This window comes from Aptenodytes patagonicus, chromosome 10 (assembly GCF_965638725.1).
Source record: "Aptenodytes patagonicus chromosome 10, bAptPat1.pri.cur, whole genome shotgun sequence".
Lineage (NCBI taxonomy): Eukaryota > Metazoa > Chordata > Aves > Sphenisciformes > Spheniscidae > Aptenodytes > Aptenodytes patagonicus.
Genome location: NC_134958.1, coordinates 972,477 through 995,884, shown reverse-complemented (window position 1 = coordinate 995,884; position 23,408 = coordinate 972,477). Strand labels below are relative to the sequence as shown.

General features: G+C 37.9%; 1 protein-coding gene across 3 annotated transcripts in view; it reads right to left on the bottom strand.

Annotated features, from left to right (window-relative positions):
- Nucleotides 1–4,139: 4,139 nt before the first annotated feature.
- The window catches only part of WDR72 (WD repeat domain 72), a 125,038-nt gene continuing 105,769 nt past the window's right edge, over nucleotides 4,140–23,408 (bottom strand). For 2 of the 3 annotated variants that reach the window (XM_076347737.1, XM_076347738.1), the window contains 2 exons: nucleotides 10,402–10,500; nucleotides 4,140–4,565 (listed from right to left, as the gene is read on the bottom strand). In XM_076347737.1, the coding sequence (XP_076203852.1) occupies nucleotides 4,510–4,565; nucleotides 10,402–10,500 (155 nt within the window). In that variant the 3' untranslated portion in view covers nucleotides 4,140–4,509. Of the gene's footprint in view, nucleotides 4,566–10,401; nucleotides 10,501–14,244; nucleotides 14,312–23,408 lie in introns of those variants that run through there. The other variant, XM_076347739.1, reaches the window with a different exon arrangement.

Below are 23,408 nucleotides of genomic sequence, written 5' to 3'. Positions count from 1 at the left end.
GCTACCTTATTGAGAGTATTGCCAGAGGAAGAAAAACAGCCTTTATCCCTATGTTTGCAAGACATGATGTAAATTCAGGCTGCAAAACTCTGTCTTCTCAAGCTAAGGTTTCTAGAAATACATGAAAGAAAAAGGTTAGTGCAATTAAATTGGTACTGTGTAACAATTTTATCAAATGCACAGTCCACTCTAAAAAACTCTGCAGGTGTTTGTTAAGTTTCATAATGTTTAACACTGTTTAGCAACTTGCACTGCTTCACCTTGACAGCTGTATTTGTACTTACCCATCACACCATACCCAGGACACTCAGATTCACTGGAAGATGGGGAAGGTAGCCTTTACATGACGTGCCTCTGTCCTGCAGCACAGCTCTCGGACGCACTTTAGACTTTCCAGCAGGTGTCATTCAAGAAAAAAACTTCCCGTGGTCCCCAGGAAGACAATCCTGGGTTATTGTGTGAATTTTACGTTGCATCCAAGTTCAGTATTAATTCTTCAAAAATGAGATTGCTGAATTTTCACTTTGGGGATCTATGAATTCAAATTATAACCCAGCTCAAGCTCCAGCAATAATTCTAAGAGCTTTGCCAAGCAGTTCAGACTGCATATCCTATGAGGAAGGAAAAAGGGGAAGTCCAGCTCTTGAAATTCCTCTGCATCCTTTTCTCATGCAAGAAGAATGGCCTGCAAAGTTCTGCAGAGATATCCATTGCGAGAAGCAGGACTTTATCTTCACAGATCCCCCATCAGGAATGTGCGTGCTTGCTAGCTATTCAGCATTAGCACAATGACTTTGAGATTTGTGCTCCAGCTCACTGCCCTAGTCTGCCTTCAGAGAACATGTTCTTTCAAAAGGAGCAAAAACCTGGAGAGAGGTAATGCTGCTCATTGCACCTGTCCCATTCTTTTCCAAATTTTCAACACTTCAGCTCAGTCAGACTTGCAAAATCATTTCCCCTGCTAGATGTGGCGTTGTCTGGAACTTGTAGCCCTGTTCCATAGTGGTTTTATTAAAGTGTCTCTTTTTTTTAAAGAAACACTGAATCTCATGTATATTTCAAGTTCTATGCCAATTTGCTTTCGGAACATCTTTCATTGGATTGGGGAGGAGCATTGCTCAACAAAATACGACCCAGAAATGGAAGCAGTTGATTTCAATGATCAAATTTAAAATATGTAAATAGTACAAGAGTTTTCAAAATACAACGTTCGGATTTGGAGCCATAAATGAACAGTTCAAAGTTTAGGGATGTTTCCAGGCAGGAATCTAGGTCAGCGACCATTTAGCAAGTATGAATCATTTGGAAAACTCAAAATCCCACAAATCAAAGAGACATCAATGAGTTTTGGTTTGGGCTTATACTAAAGGAGCAGTAACTTCCTTCTGTATTTTTTTTTTAATAATGTAATGAATTGTGCACATAATGTAAAAAATGCCTACAGGATTTGAAAGCTGCAAATCTATTTGCAAGAAAGACCCCTGCATATAGCACCCTAGAACTCCAATTTCGTGCTGAGATAATGCTGATGTACGTGTGGGTTGTCCCACACCTACATGGTATCTCTGCCTTCTTCCTGCCCTGGCTTGCTTGTTCCTCCTCCGCTCTTTGCACTGAGGCCAGTGCTTGTCTTGACACGGCCTGGTCATACAAGCACCAGACATAGAAGCATACGGCTGGAGTGGGGAGAAATTGCCCTGTTTAGCGGCAGGCTGTCCTAATACTGCTTAAAACTGACTATGAAACCACAGCTAGAGCCATACAGTTTATTGGACCCTGTGACTTCTGGACTAAAAAAAAAAAACAAACCAAAAAAAAAAGACCTTGCTCCTTAAGCAGTTTAGGTATTCATGAATTTTTTACCCCGTATCTAAAATTTAGACAACTGCTCTAAAATATTAGCATATTACTCCTTTTGACAGGATTCCTTCAGTGTAACACAAAAGAAAAATATGTTCTTAATTACCTTGCAACTTCGTTGTAAAATCAATCTCCATAAGCATGAATACAGTGGTACATCAGGCTGCATTAGTATAGAAATGTTTCTTCAGTTATGGCTTACAAGAAACAATTGCAGGAGGTTAACATGTATTTTTGTATAGAGCTCTAAAATCATCACTTTGATACAAAAAAATTGTTCTAAGCAAGAGTTCATCTTGAGCATATACTGTAAAGTTCGTTGTTTGAAAGACATCCAGACCACATGGGAAATACGTTTGCTTTACTGGGAAATAAATGTACCTAATAAAAAAAGCTCCTGCCTTACCTTACTGATACTGTAATTATAATTAGCACAAAGCACGCATAAGCATGTGCCAAACACCAATCATCACTGCACAAACCGTTCCAAAGGGCTGTCTGTATTGGCAGTCTGCTGATGTGCACTGCTTTGCAGAATTAAAGACAAGCAATCAAATATTGTGTTGCACAAATGTAATTGCTACTACAGCAGTACTGGGTGTTATGGACAATGCCAATTCCCTGAGCTATGAGACCTCTTTGAACACATCAGCTTTTAAAATATCTAGTACAAATAGTTTTAAGGAGATTTGTTACCCTGGCTCTAAGAACAGAGCTGGCCCAAGTGAGCAGATGCTGATGCAAAGCAGTAATGTTTGTTGTGAAGGGAAACGAACTTTTCAATGCCAATGGAAGACTACCACAGCAAACTACAGGCGACGGTTGACAAGGATGCGTGGCAAAGGAGATAGCAAGGTCCATCCTTTATTTTCCATTTGCTTTACTGTCTGCAAGGTGCCTGTAGTGTTACTAAGTTCCTGTAGTTATATTTGCAATTTTGTTTTTGCCTTCTTGACATTTGCAACTCTGATTTAACCATAAAAGTTAAGAGGAGGATATATGTCAGCTGAAGACATGTTCTGCTCTCAGTTGTGTTGTACAAGTATAAATAAGTCAATGAAAACATTCCAGGCATCCAGCACAATAAGTGAAAGAATGAAGCCGTAACACTCAACATCCAGACTGTTTAGTCACCGTAATTCAAATACAAGCTTATATAAACAGAAGATACGTTTTACATAGGAAAATACCTTCTAAGAATAAGGAAAGTTGTTTCTGAAAAATATCAAATCTCTAAAAAACAGTGAGTTTTCTGTTAAAAGATGTCATTTTTCTGCACGGTATTTACAATTACAGAAAAGTAACATTAAATACCTTTATCTTCTCTAGATCACAGCCTATTTTAATGACATATTCTTTAGTTGAATAAAAACTGAAATACTACTTCTCAGAAGGCCCTTCCACTCAATGTTTCTGAAGACCTCGCTGCCGTACACTGCACTTAGAGGTATGGACTCATGGATATAAAAAAGCAGAAGAAAGGAGGTTTCATGCCTGTTTCATGTTTAACCAAATTTAACCATAGTACGGCAGCAGAAACCTGGTTTTGTCACTCCTGCAGCCATGACATTTCCCCCCAAGTAAGAAAGAGATTCATTGCCAGAGAATCTCTCCGCACTGAAGAAATCTTCACTCTCCTAGTTAAGGCAGCTTATGGCTAACGTGACAATTAGGAAGGATAACATCAGACCATGATTTCCACCATAAGATACAGACCCAGAAAAGCACATCCTCAAGTCCCCTTGAATTCATTAGCACTCCCACTGTTGGTAATACAGAAAGTGAGCTTACTGCTCCAAGGGGCCATTCTTTGTCAAACCAGCATAAATCCCCCAGAACATTAGGTGATAAATGAGTCTAGTAAGCTGCAAATATTCTCCAAACATAATGACATATTTTTTAAAAGACAAAAACATATAGCTGCTTTTCCCAATGAGCACAAATAGAAATTCAATGAAGTATATCATTTCAGAAGAGGACTCCAATGGGCTTCTCCAACTTCATATTGGTACTACATTTCTACAGATGATGGTGATGGCAGTATTTATAGAAAAGGAAAATTTACATCCTAGACACGACCAGATTTATAACCAATTTCCCATGCTGTCCTGGGCTCACAACATTCTTTATATTTTAGTTGTTTCTAAATGTTCCATGTTTAATTAAAAATGTGCATTTTCCTTTAAATGCAAACAAATTTTCTAATTATTTCAAATGCATTTAGTTTTGCTCAGTGTTAAAATGTTATTGGTAATAAAAGTCAGAAGCAAGGAGAGAGAAAAATTTAAATTTAATGTATGTAAAAGAATATTAAAATTGATGTAAATGTTTTATAGTCAAAGTTGTAAGATTTGGGATCGCTACATAAACTAGTGAAACATATCTAAAAATAAAGATTTGATATTTTCTATGTTAGAACTATCTGACTTTAATTGAATAAATGTAAATCTATTAGTGATGGAAGTGTGAATTGAAGTCAGTAAATCAGCAAAAAGAAGCTGATCCCATGGAAAGGTATTTCTTCGCCAAATGAATTGTTAAAGGTATACAATAATAAATACAACAAGCTATTTCATGTCCATGCCACATATATCCTATTTCTTGGCTGTTCTTGCGCGTCTTCTAGTTCTTTCGGCTAAGCAGGGCTTTTTAACACACCTTACAGGAGCACACCTTAGATATCCAGGGATGTGGCTTCATGTCATCTGGAAAAGAAATGTATTCCTCTGGCTTAGTGATTTTACAGTTTGAGGTAATAGGCAAGATTTTGTTTTTAAAAGATAAGTTATTTTACAATCTTTTTATAGAGTAAATAAACTCTATAATTTTTGTAACGGGATGAAAACTTTCAGCACCAACATGCTAGTGTTAAAAAATATCACAAATCTACCTCCAGAAGACTGTTTACGTTATAATTGCTATACTACAAGAAGCAATATGGAACCCAAAACAGCTCAAGAGAATGTATGGCATTCCTCAAAACTTTTCTCCTGAACAGTCTTCTCCTTCTTCTTCCTTTTTTGTTTTAAAGGAAAACATTCCAGTGGTTCAGCAGAAAGATAATTTCTGTTTTAAATTAATAGATTATGTTTCCTCTGCAAATATAATTTTCAAATTATATCTATTTCCTTTCAGCAGAACTAATCCTACAATAGCTGTAGACAGAAGTAATAGGAAATTATACTAATAAGGCATTATATTTTAATTCTGTCATGGCTTATTAGAATTCCACAGAAAAGCACTCTCAATCATCAGTAATGGTAATATTTACAACCTGAATTTTAAATATTACTTGTATTAGAAACACTACTTGAACAGGTACAACATCTTTCATGAGTACATGAACATCGAGAAAGAAGCGCACACTATTCTTTCCCAGTCTAATGGATATCTTGTACATTTCTCATGTTATCTATCATCTTTCTGTCTATCTGTGTCATAGACACAGAGATACACACATTTTCTTGATATCCACTGTGTAGTCTTCTGGTTTTACAGTTTGATTTACTATTTGAAAAAACCAAAACAAAACCTATGATTCATGATACTGGGTTACTACCCAGAGCGCTGATAGGATGTGGCTCTACATCTACTGCAGTGAAATTCTTATGGATTCATCTGTGCCTACATTGGAAATTCCAGAAAATCTGTCTGGAATAATCCCTGGGCACTAACATTTTATACACAGTTGCTGAGCAGCATGGGCTATCAGTGCCTGTGATCAGTGGGCTGCCCCTACATTGCATCCTCTTCCTGCTTCATGCATCATCATCATCAACAACCTCCAGCACTCCACTCCTGAATCAGTCCTCATTTACTGATACCCACTTTTCATGATGATGCAAATACAGAAAAAGAAAATCATGCTTTTCTAGGGTGCTTCATACTTGGAAATTTACTGAATATTTACTTGTACTTTCTGCCTGTGTACTGATCAACAGCCATATAGGTGACACAGTGCGGATTTAAATAACACACTCTCCAGTGGATGGAACTTGGAGCTGGTAAGTGAATATTCAATAGAGTAATTATAACTTGCCTGATAACAAGATAGTCACAATTTTAGCACTGTATTTTTAAGCACACTGTGGCTAATAAGAATCTGTTGTTCTTGATACATGTCCTCATTCTCATCTCTATTTGCTGCAGTCCTGTGTCTCACAGACTGTTTTTCAGGGACAGTCAGAGATCTTTCCCATCTCCGTGCCAAGGTCTATCTAGGACAAGCAATTAAGCAAGACTGTGAAAACTGCTCAGATTTTCACTATTATCTGTTATACACCCAAAATTACATTCTGTCCTGAAAAGTCAAAAAATGAAGAGGGAAAAATTTACTATGGACAATGTTTTTGGAATGAAGGGATAGGAGAGATCATGAGCTGCAGAAGGGACCAATTGACTCAGGCAGAGACTGTCTGGCTACCGAAGGCCATAAGCATACAAGGTTCTTACCATTTACATGGTTTTCATCCAAAAGATAGATAACACTGTAATTTCCGTCTACAGCTTCCAACTCAATCTTCCATTAGGGAGACTCAATTTCCCTCTGTTACCAAGTGAAGTAATAGTCTATTGCCTAGTCTACTGCAGTATCTCTGTTGGGGGAAATAAGAGGCAAGGGGCATCTGTGCCTACATTGTTTCTCGTGACTTCAGCCCAAATCTATTCCTTTTTCTCATAAGACCTGTACTTGCAGAACCCTCCGTCGTGGGATTGCACCACTTATGAAAGCTAAGACACCTCAAGTTGTGTCAAGTCCCACTACATTCCTTTTAGATTTTGACTGACAAAATTCAGAGCATTTTCAATCCCCTTAAAACCCATCTCAAGCAACTCCCTTTGGACAAGGTGATATGCCCTCTGAAGGTGTCAATTTTCCACCACTGTTTGTACAAGAAAACTTGGGTGAATAGCTCAGAAGTCTAACATATATCCATGTTCACTCAGTTTCAGTCTTTTTCTCAGTTTCTCTAAGTGTGGAAAATTTGTCTGATAAAATGGAAAACACTGCTGGGAATATTTATTTGTATTAAAGCAGCACTCTAAGGGATGGTGAATTCTTTACGGGGGGTTGATATGATTAAAAGTCAAATTCTACAAAAAGCTGTTGTAATTCTTACCTGATTATTATGTTCAAGGCCAGAGCAGAGACAAGTTTGAAAAGCCAAGGCTTTGCATGTCAAACAGAAGTAGTCCTCAGCATGTGGGGAAAATGGCAGTGATAAACCTACTATTAGCCATCTGGGAGAGAAGCCCAGCATCTCCTCTGTGTGTGGGCTAAAATAGACATGAGCCACTATCACAGGTAATGGCAGCTTGTAGGCACATGAAGGGAGCAACAAAAATCCATTTCACTTAGACAAGAAACTGCAGTCTGATATTTACCTGTGTCCATCACATGTGAAAAATGTTTGCTGGGAATTATCCAAGAGAAAAGTGCAGGGTGAGGGGTTTCATCACCTCTCTGAGAGTAGTTCAGATCACACATTGAACACAAGAAATCACAGGTAAATCTCAGATTGGTGTCTTGGGTAGTCAGATAGATTCCTGCTATTCATCTGAGTTATATGCCTTTTTCTACAATTGCTAGAGGCCCACATCCAGAACAGTGAGAACATGTGCAGACACATAGAAAATGTGAAAGTAAAATAAGCAGTAAGCTTTATGTGATTTTAGAAAACTAAGATCACTTTGAAAATAACTCTCAGTCTAATGTCAAGGTTAGAGACTGCACCTTTCACCATTAGAAAACACAACGCACAGGTACGTCTGTTACCGGCTGCTCTATAGCCTTCCTGATTCTGGTAGAAGTCGTAATAAAGAACCCTTTCTAGGAATAGTTGGAATTCCTTGCAGGTATATTGTCATATTTTCACCTTTTCCTCATCAGAAGAGATAACAAAATCAATGTATTTCTTAACATCACTTTTGCACATATGACAACATATTGCAAGTGAAGCGCAAGCGACTTTGCAAAACACATACATAGACTGTTTAATAAAAACTTATAAAGGAAGTTTGTAATTTTGCCCAGACTTTGAATATGTGTGAGAGAGACTCTAAAGTCACAGGTTTCACCAAACCAAATGCTGACCTCCCAGGCACTCTCAAATTCCAAGATACGATTCAAAGTTAAAGCACCTGAGAAATACTAGAGAAAATCATAGCCAACCGAACGTCGTATTATTGTTTCAGTGTTCACTACTACAAGTACGTGGTAAGTTTTAAGTAAATGTATTGTGTTACCAAATCTTTCCTTTCAAACACGCACTTCTGTCAGAAGTGTCTTAATTTCTTATCACAGAATTTCATCCGCACAAGGAGCAATAAATAATTCATGTTCCTAGCTCTTTGTTGTGTGTCCCTGAACTGCACAGAGCTGGAAGGCTGACAGCTGTGTCAGGACAAGCACCAAAGATCTGACATGACAAGTGACTAACAAGTTTCTTTCAGTCTATAGTGAAAGAAGACAATGGCATAAAGTGCAAAAACGAAATCCTGAAACAAAATGAAACTGTTTCTTTCTCTTTACCTAAGTGTTTGCTATGAGCTTATTTCCGACCCATAACCTCTGGTCATTTTATAGTACTGCCCAACCCCCTTTACTCCTCACATTCGCCTGGCCATTTACGCCTGTCCACGGATCAATATGAGCAATTCTTGGAGAAATACGATGTCTCCATGACAACCAAGCCACAAATTCTCAGTGGAAAGCAGTGAGACCAGTAGTGAAATCTCCTGAGGTTTTCAGACCTATAAGACAAGATGTCTTAAAATGCAGGAATGGACAGAAACAAAAGCCAGAGTAATTCATTGTTTATTACTAGTTTAATGATGTCAGATGGACCGAATGGAACTCAGTTTTTAAGTTTAGATGCTTTATCAACATGTATTTTTGCCAGTCAATATTCACCTCCTGACAGGCTTTTATTCTTTCCATTACTTCATACAGATATGCAGAGTGCAGAATTGGATATTCAAGTTCCTGTCCAAACGTGCACGCTTTGCCACACGGAATTAATGTAAGGTTAAAATTCATATTACCTTTAAGATACATTAATTCTCACCTGAACACTTTAGTGCCACCTTGTTTTAATATTTTCTTACTTCAGAACAGATCAGAGCTCTGGCAATCCACATTTTTGCCCATAATCATTGTTGAAGGGACTATAGACAGTTTCTGAAGGAGGTGCCATGCACCACAGATTGTAGATGCGGTAAAGAATTAAACTTGGCTCCTTCCCGAGTAGATTATCTATTTCTTTCTAAATCTCATGCTGGTTTCCACCATATAGCATTGAGTCCAAGCCCACGAGGCTTTAAAATGAATACAGATTTACAATTCATTGGTTTCAATTATTCTAACATATACTGGTGTTCATTTCTGTGGAAAAGATGAAAAGGGAATGTAGTTCAAATCAGGTATATGACAGCAGCTGAACTCCCAAGGAATCTTGGAGGAGTGGAGTGTGCTGAAATATAATCCCCCAGACATGGGTCCTATCCGGGTTCTGAGATGACTTAGGGGACCTGACATGGATTTCAGACTGCACCCTTTGACTGAAAATTAAATCTCAGCAGTGTTCCTTGGGGAAGGATCAGGGGACTGTTGGCAGCTGCCCCCTGTCAGCACAGGCTGCAAGATTTGGAAATCTCTTAACTAAGCTGACAGGCCGCAGAGACGATGAATCAAAAATATGATACACGGATCAGCACACAAAGATGCAAGAGGGTACACAGAAACCAGATAAAGCAGGGAAGGAAAATACCAAGTGAAGATAGATGTTTAACTCTTTCACTAATGAGGACTACGTGCAGGTTACGTATACGGTGCATGTGGGTCAACCTCACAGTTTGCTTAAAAGATCTTAGTATTTAGTCGCACAGAATGTTTTTAATCAGCTGTGACTCGATACACTTCATATTTAATTGTTTCCCTTTGGGATTCATTTAATAAATTTTGTAGATGTTCCATAACGAGAAAGATAATGAAACTACATGAAGATAAATCTTTTAGTCACCAAAAAGAATGCACTTTATGGATGTTCCTGTATTTAGCTGAATCAATGTTAAGAGCCATTAAAATGAAATAATGATTGTGTGAGCTGATTTAAAGAAAAGAATCAAGCTATTTAACGCTACCAATTTGCTTTCCTCCAGAGATACAGCGTTTGAATGTCCGCCACTACCTTCAACTGCAGTATATACAGTCCTTCTAATTTTTCATAATCTCATGCTACCTTCAAAGGGTCAGACATTGTACATATATTAAGCAAGCAGTGTAGTCCAAAACTAATTATAATGAACTAGTAGTGTCAGCTTTCTTTTTGGTCATAAAGCCTTTATCCTTTCTAAGACCCGAATTCTTGATGAAAGAGGAAAGGATAACAGCTCCACACTGTGACCCCTGGAGGTGACTATTAATTTGACATTGCAGCTGCTAAAAAGGAAACAGCATTACAATGTGATTTTTTTACAGACCCAAAAGCTGTGTCAGATTTATCACTTGATACTTGGTGACTGTCTTTAAATGCCTCTCACCTGGACTCTCCGACTCTTCCAAGACACATCTGTCAGGCGTATCCTCCACGTCTTGGAAGTTTGCCGAGTTTGAGCTCTTGTCATGCTTCAGCGCACTGACTGGAGCAATAAAGAATAAAAACAAGGGGAGGGAGAAATGTAATGTATTCAGAAACAAACACTTCCTGATTTTCTGCAGAGCTTTCGATGCTGAAGACATAATTTGTAAACACAAATATTAGATTGAAATAAAACAGAAACTCAAAGTACTTATATGCAACCACAGCACAGCTGAAAAATCCACAGACAAGAATTCATTCACGGAGAAGTTTGAGGCATCAGCTTAAACGTGATCCCTTTGAAGTAAAAAAACAGTTTTTTCTTATAGAATCCTAAAATAATAAAACAATTTAGTAGCTATAAAAAGTGCTTGTGTGTTCCACCAAAGAAGCCAGTAAACAATATAAAAGATCAATTAGGTGGTTTTGTAATTACTGGAGTCATTCACAGGGGAGAGAAATGGTGTGCATTTTAAGACGAAAATATGTTGTATATAACAAGCTAGAATGTGTAATAAAATTAGCGATAATTCCAAAGTGCAGCAAAAAACAGACTGAGTTGCAGTTTAGAGATTACCAAATTTGATTTCTTCTTTTACTTAATTGCTAAAAACATTTTTATTTCAGAGCAGGAAATATTTTCATGGAAACAATTATTTGTCTGTATACGACTTTCTAATTCACTTGGCTTTTGAACAAATCCCACACAAGTTTTCCTGAACAGAGGAGAGATATTTCCCTTGTCAATGTCCATTTCCTTCTCTTCTGTGCCATATCTCCATATGGAGCCACAAATATAGCTTGAAAATAAAGTCCAATTATCAAACAATACATTATAGAACAGCACAGTAAAGACTAGATCTCAATTTTTCAGTCCCATTAAAACTCTTAGCTGATCCCATTTCTTAGGAAAAGAGTGGTGACTAGAAAATACTTTTTTTTTTCCTAATATCTAGAAAACTAAGCGAGGTTCCAAACTTCCATGTGGATGGGGATACCAATGGCTATACGCAATCCCAGTGTAGTTTTGTCCTGTTTTCAAAACAAGAAATTTGTTCCCTTATAACTTTTGATGGATTTTTTTTTTTTTAATCAAATGAATATTTGCTGAAGGATTACTTAAACACCCATTTAAATTTTCCAAAATTAAGAGTGACCCAACAAGGCCTCAGGGCATTGTTCAGACAGGAAGAGCTCAAAAGACACATATTCCAATTCAGTGCTCTGCGCTTTCCATCAGTTTGCAGCTATTGATCCCAGGTCACCAAAAGTTTCCATCATTCTCGACTCCTGCATCTACACAGAGTCCGTTTGAAGCAATCAGGACTTCAATACAATTGTGGAATTAGATCCTTGAAAATGTAATATTAAAACATAATAAATAATAAAATCTATGATAGTGACACCATGCATTTCACCTGAAAAAAAAGCCAGTAAATTTTGCTTCAAAAATCTGCCTTGGATGGCAACTAACCAGTATGGAAAACCCTGCCCAGGCAGAGCAGGAACACTGGTTAAATTTCTAAGCTTACAAAAAGCCAGTAGACTTGTATCAACGGCCAATTTATCGACATGAAGAGGAGTTCTAGTTCTTATCTCTGCCGTGGAAGTGTTGACATGATAATCTGCATGAGGTGAGTTGACACTGAAGAACAACTTAGAATAAATAACAAATGTTCTTGTTCACACATGAAAACACTATATGCGCTGAAAGAAATGTCTTCAAAGATATCTGTGCTTTTCTCTGATTTTTACAACATTTAAATAATTTTCAAATACACTAATTGAAGGCCAGGATTCCCATTTCAAAAAAAGAAAAAATGGAAAATGCAAGTGTGTGCATTATATTTTCAAAAAAATTGTTTTGTGCCATATTTATTAGAACATTCTTTCTAAAACAATTCTTCCCATTAAGCAGTCAGCTCCACTGTGCTGAGTGATAGATTGAGTCATTACAGCTGCATGAATTTAAAAGTCAGAACTACGCTGAAGTAGAGCAATAGGAAAATTTCCAACAGAGCGTACTGTGGCAAAAGGGAGAAAACAAGTACGGCTATGCCTCTGCAGAGAAAGAGAAAAATCACAAGAGCTGTCCTCTCTAAAAGATGTAGCAGTGAGCAAAAATTCAGGATCAGCCTTTCAAAACACATGGTGTATTTTCACCCAGTAAAGAACTCTCATCGTGAACCAAGGAGGGGAGATGCATTCACAGCACCAAGCATCAGTCCCGGTTAGGAGATGGCAGGTACTTCCCTTGCTGGAAGTCTGTGCTGTAATTGCTCTTGAATGGCACTAGGACAAACCTGTACAAGTGCTCTCCCTCTGTCCCAGACCATGTCAGCATAAGTCATATAATTTAAACTAACCTGTTTGATTTTACAACAAAGCAGAGCTGAGCAGTGTTTTTAGGGAAGGTACCAGATTCAGCCGAGGACTGAATTAACTCAGAACATAATGAATAAAAGAGAGCTAGAAGCAGGTCCATACACAGATGAGCTGCATCAGAAGGAAGGTGTGAAGTGAAAGAAACCCAGACAGGCTGGCAAGATCCTTGGAGAAAGCAGGAGGATCTCCAGTTGATATGCCTGAGTAGAGATTGCAGAGACGCACGGAGATTCAGGAGAGGATGGAGTCACTGAAAGCCAAGAAAGACAAAAATGAGAAAAAAGGGATCACAGGCAGAGCTGATATGGCTGACAAATGACAAAAAACAATGATGAAACACCCGCACCAATACCTGGTGGCAAGGAGTCATTAGGAACAGTTTAAAGGGTGTGGAAAGCACGGATGGAAAGGGTTTTCACAGGGACAGAGGAGCAGACCTCTAGACAGCTTGTGTAAAAAGAGCTGTCGGAGAACGAGGTTCAGCAGGAAAGAGTGAAGGGAGGAAAATTTCAGAAAACCAGGAGACAGGCTGGGACAGGCTAGCATCGGGTCCCTGGTGCGAGTGAGGGATGTGTATCTTCGCCTTGTCACTTACTCAGAAGTACACATACCTCCCTAGACAAAACTCGGGCAAATAAACTTCACAATACTCTAGTTTATGAAGTTACATAACGAGCGTACGCAGTGAGCAAGAAAGGGATCTAGGCAGAGACCTTCATATCTTTCTTTTTTAAAACATCGCATGTTATATGCTCAATTTGAAGAGGCAGGTTCCTTAAAAATATCATAAAAGAACAAAGGGAATTGAAAAGTTAAAAATAAGGAAAGAACAGTCTGGCCCAAATAAAGAGTGAAAGTAAAAAATGGCATTATGTAATCATGGCAAAAGACAAAAAAAAAATCTTAACACTGACACCTACTTTACTGTATTTTCCCTTAGGGGAATAGGATTTTATGTTCAAATGTCAATAGGGGAAATATTGCTCTGAATTGCTTACACCTAGGATGCTGATGAAATGTAAGTTATTTAAACATAAACAGTGTGATCTTTATTCATTCTGAGAATACTCTGTCATACTTTGGGTTTAAATGGACCTTAAAATTACTTTTGCTTCCATTTGAAAGCTAATTTGTGTAGCCAAAGTGATGTAAATGTCTGGAGTATAAATGAGCCCCAAAACTACAAGTCAGAGAAAAAGTTAAGAAACAACAATTTCTGATATAACTCCTCCAATGATATTTTCTTTCTATTCAGTGCAATGTAATTTCAATTATTATGTGGACAGTAGAAATTACCTTTGTTAGCATGGAAGTGAGGTAAAAGGACAGATTTCATTGAGGCAAATAACCTTGAACTTAGCATATAAAAATGACATAAATCTTCATTGTACAGGATCAATCTTGAGAATTGTGGTAATTTTTTCTGATACATCTTAATAAGCTCTTAAGAGTTGTTTACTGAACTTGATACCCATTCTCCTACATTACTGAAACAGAAAAAGACATTAAAAAAATAGGTATGGAACTTAGAATAGCAAAAGAATGTCATAAGATCATAGTATTCAATGAAACATTTATGTAAATAGTTTCAAAATATTCCAAATTCCACAAAATAAAAACACATGATTTCCAAAAAGTGATCACAGACTTATCCGTGATCAGCCTATCAAAGAACAGTCTTTGTGTGAACAAACTATTAAATGATAAGCTGTTCTTTCTGAATATACACTTAATCACTAAGTACAGCAACAACTCATCACTATCATTTATTTCTGCATGTTCTCTTTAAACTCTGAAAAGCCTTGTTCTGCTCTGGAAATATCACACACTAAAGTCTAAATAACCTGCTCTGCGTACCGATTTTCAGAGGGCAGGCACATTGGAGAAAGAAGTTTGCATAACACAGGTGAATAAACCAGTTAGCGTTTTCTGATAAGATGCCTTTGTTATTGATAAGGTGGATTAGTAACCTAAAGACAGTCTGTCTGTAGAGAAAACAAGAACTTATTTGTCAGTCAAAACAAGCGGATAGGGCAACAAAAAATTATTTTTCAATCAAAAATATTAGGCAAGATAGGCTATAGGTGATAAATATATTGAAGGTCCAATACAGAACACAAAGCAACCTGAATGTAAATAAAACTGCATGAAAAAAGCTGTAAAGGAAAACAAAATGCTGGTATTTTTTTATTTTCGTAACTGGATAAAACAATGGTGCTGCAATGCCACTTCTGGGAGATATGGGCATTTGCCCTATTATACCTAAGGAGCTTGATGGAGAGCTGGGCAACAAATGCTTTGAGTACTATTTCAAAAAGCACATTTCATAGATATCACAAAAAGCATAAGAACAGCTGTACTTGCTGAGACCAAATATCATCAGTGTAAGAGTCCAACAACCATACAGTAATACTTCACCAGAAATGTCTCCTAAACTCCAATTTGAACCTCGGGGAATTCCACAACATTTTTTTTTTTTTACATTTAATAACTCACAGTAGATTTCTGTTCCACAAACGTCTCCAGTTTTCCCTTAAACATGTAGAATTTTTGCATCCTTAACATCCTGCACCCTAACTTGCCTTAACATGGCAGACTCCGTTGTTTTACCACACAGGCAAGCATCTCCTTCTGTTTGTTTGTGCATGTCCCTATTAGCTTAATGTGAAACTTATTCTTGCATGAGAAAGGGCATGTGTACGAGCCCTGCACACTCTCTCCATGACGCTTGTGATTGAACAGTCCTTTGTTTTATCCTCTTTCAACCATCTCTTTTCCAGGTGAGGATTACTATCCTACTTAGCTTTTTCCACGTATTTTGAGGCCAACCTCAAAGGATACGATTATTTCACTAATATTATAAGAAATGCAGAAAACATTCATGAAATGGCAAGTGAAATATTAACAGCACTCACCACAGTCATCTAGAAACAGAAAAAGCAGATAGTGAAGTTACACCAGCCAGTATGGAGCACCCGTCCTGCCGTTACGGTGACAGCACTCTCCGCTGAGCAGCGTGCCAGCAGGCAGGGAGTCAGACGGGCTGGGGATGTGCCCCTGGCGGCACCAGCGCTGAGGACAGCACAAGGATTACTTCACAGGTTTTACAGGTGATACTCCCATGTACAGAGCCCGGTATGGTGTTTGCCTTTGTTGCCACAGCACGAACACTGTTGACTCATGCTCAGCTTGCGATCCAGATTCTTTTCTGAGAAACTGTTACCTTGCTATTTCTTCCCCATCCTGTCTCTTTGCAGAAGATTAATCCTACCTCAGTCTAGATCCTCGCTCTTGTCCTTATTGAATTGAACCCTATTTTTTTTCCAGACCATTTCTCAGGCCATATAAACCACTAATTCATCTCACTGACAGAAGACATCAGCTGCTAGTCATTTCATAATTTTTAGTGTCATTTAAAAAAACCCTGCACTGATGTATGTAGTTGTCATTTAATTGAGAATGGCTGGTTGTTATCTTCTGATGATTAAATATCACACTGGCCCAGTTTTCATTACATTTTAATTTTAAAAAGAGAGATTAAGAAATTAACCTGGAGAAACACATTATTATTCTAAAGTGAATGCTGCAGCATATGGAAGTTGGAACTGTCCTTGAAATAAGCCAGCATGGAACAAGTCAAACTGGAAGCTACAGTAATTTACATCTACTACACTGAATGCAGAAGTAGGACCTAATATTACATGGCAGAAATACTAACCCATGCACCTGGGGAAGCCTGAGCTTGCTCTTGCACTCTGTGAAGTCACATGCAAACGAAGCCCATTCCACCCGCTAAGTGAATTGCAACTAAAGGACATTTTTTCTTCTGTAAGTGTGAAATTTCTTTTAAGGTTTTTATGTATTTTAAATTAAAAAAACTCCTGAAACTCCATTTTCCTCCCTCCCCATATATACGAGGACAGCATTACTCCAGACAGGAAAACTGAAATTTTCAGTGATTCTTTTCCCAATATACCTTGAAGCTTTATTCACCCAGAGGGACTTCCCTACTTCTCTCAACTAAAATATAACGGCATGTAACAAATTATGCTCTCAAAGGACATCCCATTTTTGTTTCATTAGTGCAATGAAACATTCACTCAATTTTAAAGCAGTTGTCTTGATCTTAGTTGTGATTTATACCAGAATCTGTCCATGTATTCTGTGTAGTATATATAATAAAACACCTAACTAGTTAAATTTGTCTCAGTGGGTTCTGCCGCAAGAAATAAAATACTTTCCCATAAAATCCCACACAACATTTACTGCACAGCTCTGAAGCATATGCTTCTGTGAAACTTAGGAGGATTTAAAAAAGGAAAATGTAACCCCAAACTATCTTTAACTAATTCTTCTCTCATTATACACTGCTTTTTGTTCTCGATGTCCTCTCTGGCTAGAAAGCCCAAATTTTTTTTTCCAGTTTCCCTAAATGTGTGGTAGTGCACATTTTAACCAAGCATGGTGTAAGACGGAATGATTTGATCACATTTGATCAACATTATTTATCCCTCTCTCATTATTTTTTTTCAACCAGTAACTGGGATACAATAGAAAAACAATTTTTACAGGAGTTAGTAAAGAAGGCCAAATTTCAGTTCTGGTAGTTACTAGATAATTAGTTTCTTTTTTTAATTAAAGTATATAGCATCTCCTCACCTGTCCGATTTTCTAAAAATATACAGCAAAATTTCCCCTGGTTTCTGTACATTAGCTCAATGGTGTGGGAGAGTACACATTGCAGATATGACTGCCTATCAGTCTATCAGTAGCTTCTATAAAAACAACAAACAAATAAAGAAATACTTCGTATTTTTAAAATCTCATCGTTGACAGTATTGACATTATTATTTTCATGACAGTAGATTGATTTGGTATTCAAGTCTAAAATCATTAATAAGGGAATTTTCAGAGGATTCTGGTTCAGTCCATTTCTACAGAGGAATTCTAGCTGTAGATTGCCTCAATTTGCTTTTAAGACCAAAATGAAATGAAAGTGTGCAGCACGGTTATGACACTGACATATCCCTGTGCATAATGTGAATGTTATAGCTTGCATACTCTTCCCTTCTCTCGATCAAAGCTGTCCAAATAGCTTAATCCATGGGAAAAAAATATACACAGAGCCTCTTTATTAACCTCTTCTGGCCAAATTATTGTTATTATTTTGCATTATGGCCTTCAAGATGTATTACTGATAGGGAGGTAAAGCCAACTGCAGCACAGCATGACTGCTGAACGGCTGCTGTATGAAAGTGGAAGTACTTATTTCCAAGACATTTCTGTGATGCTCCCTACTGTTAAAATGTTGTCTGACTTTAAAAGATTTTCAGTTCAATTGTAAGCAATAAGTAAACTCAGGCAGTACAGTACTGTATACTGAAGAGTGTCACTAGCTGGTCGAACAGGCATTATTCCAGAAACTAATGTTGTATAGGACTGCTTCCTGGTGGCTGAGACCTCTGATTGGCAAAAGACAGTGGACTTTTCGGTCAGCAAGCTAGTTACCCATGGATGTGGCTCAAGGCTGACACACAGATTGACTGGTTCACACTAATTTACTTCACACAGATTCCATTTATCTCCTAGAAGATCCCCTGGCAGCAGCTTATAATGGCATATCCTAGGACGCCTGCCTGCATGAGTTTTTAAAGCGGCAGAGCTTGATGAATCTAAGTCCAGAAAACAGTTCACAGATTGAGGACTAGGTGCAATCAAAAAACATCAAGTAGCACAGCTGGGACTTGCTAGCTTGCTTGACTGGTTTGAGCAGCTGAGCATTAACTACGCTTGCTTTCCTGCTGGCAGCCCTGTGTCACTAGGACAAATCGGAGCACTACCCGACAGAGGAAAAGAAAAAAGAAGAGAAGAAGAGAAGAGGAGAGGCGAGGCTAAGTAGAGGAGATTATTACATTGCCTAGATACTATTAACAGGTGCAGGAAAAACTCATTAGAACGTTTAATCTTTATGCAACTCCAGGATTATCAAACTAAATAGTGCTCTGGGGTTATCAAGTTTTGAGGATAGGAATCTGGAAAATTTCTTTTGGTCATGCTAACGTTTCCTAGGAAAAAGACCGGAATAAATCTAAAGGTGTTGCCATTTCTTTCCTATTGAAAATAAGACTATATTCAACCTAGTAATACATGTACAGTGAAAAATAGCTACCAATATACTGGGTTTTACATTGTAACACGGTAAGGTACAGGCCAATGCAATTCCTCGCCTCCATAGAGAACAACAGACTTCAATAGATGCAAGCTTGTAAATTATATTTTTATAAGGACTGAAAATACAGGCTTACACTATAGCTCTCCAAATTCAGATAGACAGAGACTATTCTTTAAAGTCCTTCTCAGAAAGGAAGCAAAAATTAATATTATTAGACAGTAACATTTGACAGCAAATGTATTGTGAGAGATCCAAAGCACATTTAGTACTTAGGAGGTTAAAGACTCAGCTGTAGTGCTAGTTGATGAAAAAGTAGGATTAAGGCTTTAGTATGAGTCTTGACATGATCATGTTGTCTGCCTGCTGTCTTAAGCTTCGAAAAACAGCTGGGATCATCTTCTTATAAGCTCCAACTCAAAGATGTTTAAGCAGTTCCCAATCCAATTAAACAGAGGTAAATATAAGGAAGGGCCCTACTGAGCCAAATCATCTTATTTTTTTAATGAAAAACAGCATAATTGCAGGTTACACAACTCCTTAATCTCACTTTAAACCTAACAGACTGCTGCCTTACAGTGCACATGGCAGGCCAGTTAACCCAAGCATTCTGTATTGGTGTGCTTAATTTTTGATCATTATCCTTTATTATGTTACTCGTAATCCTAAAAGCCCATGATTGTGTCCAGATATTTGGCAAGGATTGTACCTGGATATACAGGGATTCCTCTTCTAAGAGTAATGGATTAATTGGATAGTACTGTATGACTAGTAGATGGTTTGCAGTGAAACTGCTGTGCAGTTTTTAATTTGTGAAGTCCATTTCCTTCTTCTTCTGCCCCTGTCCTTTAAACAAATTGCCTTTTTGAACATTAGCCGTGCTGATGTAGTAACCTATCTATTCTCACCACTAACATGACAGCACTATAGAAATAGCACTGCCCTACAGGGCGGGCTGCTTACTAAAATCCTCTTCATAGAAATTAAGAGAAGATATGGAAATCCTATTTTTCAGATGAAATTGCATGTTCAGTTTAACAGTGGCTATCTCACGCACATGGACCTATCATAGTATTATGACTTAAAGGCTTAGAGCATTAGGCCACTTATTTTCTGTACAGTCAAAAGATTTTTGAGGTGTGCCTATGTGATCATATTGTGCCAAGGTATGTATTTTTTAAATGATTACAGTCAATACCATAAAAGCAAAAATCCACATATGTAATCCTTCTACTTTGTCCTATAAATATGCACAGGGACATTCTCCAAGGATGTAAAAGCAAAATCTCATCAGAGACTACTTCAAATACAGGCTCCTCATGTCTGTAAGAGCAAGAAGGAAATTTAAATGATCAGGAGCGAACTGTTTGCAGTAGCTGTGTTACATTATGTATGATTCTTGACTGCACAGGATTTATTTAATGATTTTCAGTTACATGGTTAAGATTTGTAGTGAACTGGTGTTTAGAGTAGCAAACTAGCATCTGACAAATTTATATAATTTTGTATTTTTTCCCAAACACCAGCTACTAGGAGTTGCTGTCCCTTTTTTGTGTAGCTGGAAATCTATGGACAATGATTCTGGGCTGTGTTACAGACACATAAATCTAGATTAATTTTAAGGCGGCTACTCTTCTGATGCAATTGAGAACAAACTCTGAGCTTTGCTATTCTGTGAATTAATAAGCAATATTTGTTGATATGTATAAGTATCAGAAAGGTGCACTGTTGAACTGATGGATGATACATAATTATATCGCAATGAATGTGGACCCTCTGTTTCAGTTACCACAAAACAGACACAGCTTTGGGAAACAGACTCTCCCCTTTAAGCACCACAGGGTATATCTCCAGAAAACAAATGTGGCACTCCTTCAAATGAGTAGATAAGCAAGGAGCTGTGAAGTACTTAATGGGTAAAAGATGACTCCTGTCTAATACTGCACCCTACACTCAACTTTATTCTTCAGGCCATCAGCAAGATGTATCTGTAAGCAGACAAGAGCCTGGACCCTCCACTTTGAGATGGGTAATAAACAGGTAAGAAAGACACTACAGGGACTTCCAAGAAGATGGGCATCTAAGGAGATGACTGACAAGTATCTCTGTGGTTCAGAGGCTGTGTGAAACCACACATGTGAGGAACTAAAAAGCATGGTTCCAAAAAACACAGGTGATCTGCTGTTGATAGGTGAAACATGGTACAAGACCATGTTCTTACTGGAGTTAAGCACCATGGGGGTGATGAAGAGCCAAGGAGTAACACAAGTGTGAGCTCTTCCATGCTCTCTCTGGTGCATTCAAATGCTACATGAGAGTGTGAGGCAGAAACAATCTAGATGGAGAAGTAGCAGGATTTTTTAAAATGTCAAATTCATTGCGCTTCGCTTAAATAAGGTTGGCCAAATGTAACAGGAGCATGCTGCTCAATGAAGCCAAACTTAAAAAGTTTGCAATCAGTTTTGGTACTGCCCACTTTCAGCATAAGACTCAAGTCTTCAGAGGTATGAGGTTTAAAAAAAAAAGGTTTATTTAGGTTCTTTTTCACTTGTTTCTTTAAGTGTTAGCCTTTTTGGGTGTTGAGCCTTTATTCCTCAGGAAGATGTCATTTTCTCTGGGTTTCTTTTGCTTTTAGTAAAAGTTAATACTTTCATATCATCACTTTGCTATAAGAACTGGGACTTTCAAAAAAGAAACACACAAGGTACCATAAGATTTGCCATAAAATTATGAAGGTTGGTGAAACAACATTACATTCACTGGCTGTATTATCGTGATAGCCAAGTCACTGGTTAGAATTTGATTTTTCATTGATGTCTGATCATTAGTTTCTTGATAATTCAGAAAGCAAAGATTTCTATTGCTTTTTGCAATATACCTAGTCAAAAGTATCTGGAATACCTTTATTTAGGTATTCTGAAATCTACCTGTTCCAGGGTGTTTATTTTTGCACATCTGTGTTCCAGTTCACACATAGAAAAGGTAGGCATATACTGACTAATTGGAAATGATCCAGTCCTCAACAAGAAATTCCATATGCAAGTGTCCTACCTGTCTCCTGCAGGTACTTCAAACTGTATTGCTGGTATTCTTCTCTTTTACTGATTGATTTGTTTCTGTTCCTATATGCTTTCAGCTACCAGCTTGTCTGCACAATCAGAGGTGAATCTAGGGACAGTCATATATATCCCTCTACATATGGAAGGATAAAAACAAATTTATTGTTTCAGGAAACAAAACTGCCAGTTCAGGAGATCACTAAAGGTTGCACTCCAGCTTGTAAGATGAGTGAAGTGGAAATGCCAGAAGGGCTCCTGCACAAAAAAGGTACAAATGTGCAGCAGGACCTCGATTGCAGTTTCAAAAGCACAGTGCAATGGCTGTAGCATAATTAACAGAGAACACAGCATTCTTGTAAAATAAATCACAGAATGCTCACTCCCTGCTCCGGGCGCTGAGTTCATCTCTGTGTTAACTAGGTGCACTTTTGTAAAAAGCAATAGAGCTGCTCTTGATTTACCACAACCCGAGTTTGGCCAAGGTGGTTGAGATGAAGCAAGCAGTGTAGAAATTCTAATGGATGTGTAAAAAAGATTAGAACAGGTATTGCAGAGTAAGGCAACTTTCCGTAACTATGTTCAAAAGAGCAGAAGACAAGTTCACTTTCACCAGAATATAACTGGCACTCTGGAATCTGCCTAATCTTTTCCAAAATAACCCAGATAAACTCTCAGCTCCAAAATAAACCTCAGCCTTCTTAGTCCAATGATTTGAGACTACACAGCTGTAGCACAGCAGTATACCTCATTTTAATGATTAATTAAAGGCACAAAGCCCACTGAAGCTCATGGGCACCCCAGTCTTTGCACATCCTTTATCACAGCCAAATGACAAATGCAGGTGAGCTTCTAACTACAAGCTGCCCCCATAGCCCAATACTTCTTGCAGAGGGGAATAACCTACCTCTGACAATAGAGCTCCACTTTACATTTTCACATTGCTACAGAATTGCAAGAATTCTTGTGGCAGTATGCGAAAGAATATCTGCAGTGCATGTGGCCTATTAGACTTCAAGAGCATGCAAACAGATTTGCTGCTTGTGTAAGGTATTTAGTACCTAGGTTTGTTACTTCACTTAGAGACACTCTTTGTTCCTAGGAAAAACTGAAAGGATAAAGAACAGATTAAAATAGTTCTATCAATGTGAAGAGTTAAATTCAGATTTACAAAATTGGGATCACAGCAGTATTACCATATTGTACTATTATAAAACACATTATCTGTATCTATCTGACACTTTTATAGTTGCATTCACAGCTGCCACTTCAGGCTCCATTCCAAGGGAATCACTCAGTCAGTCAGAGCTAAAGGAAAGTGAAAATGCGGTTCAGAAGAACCAACCACTTGGTTTGTTT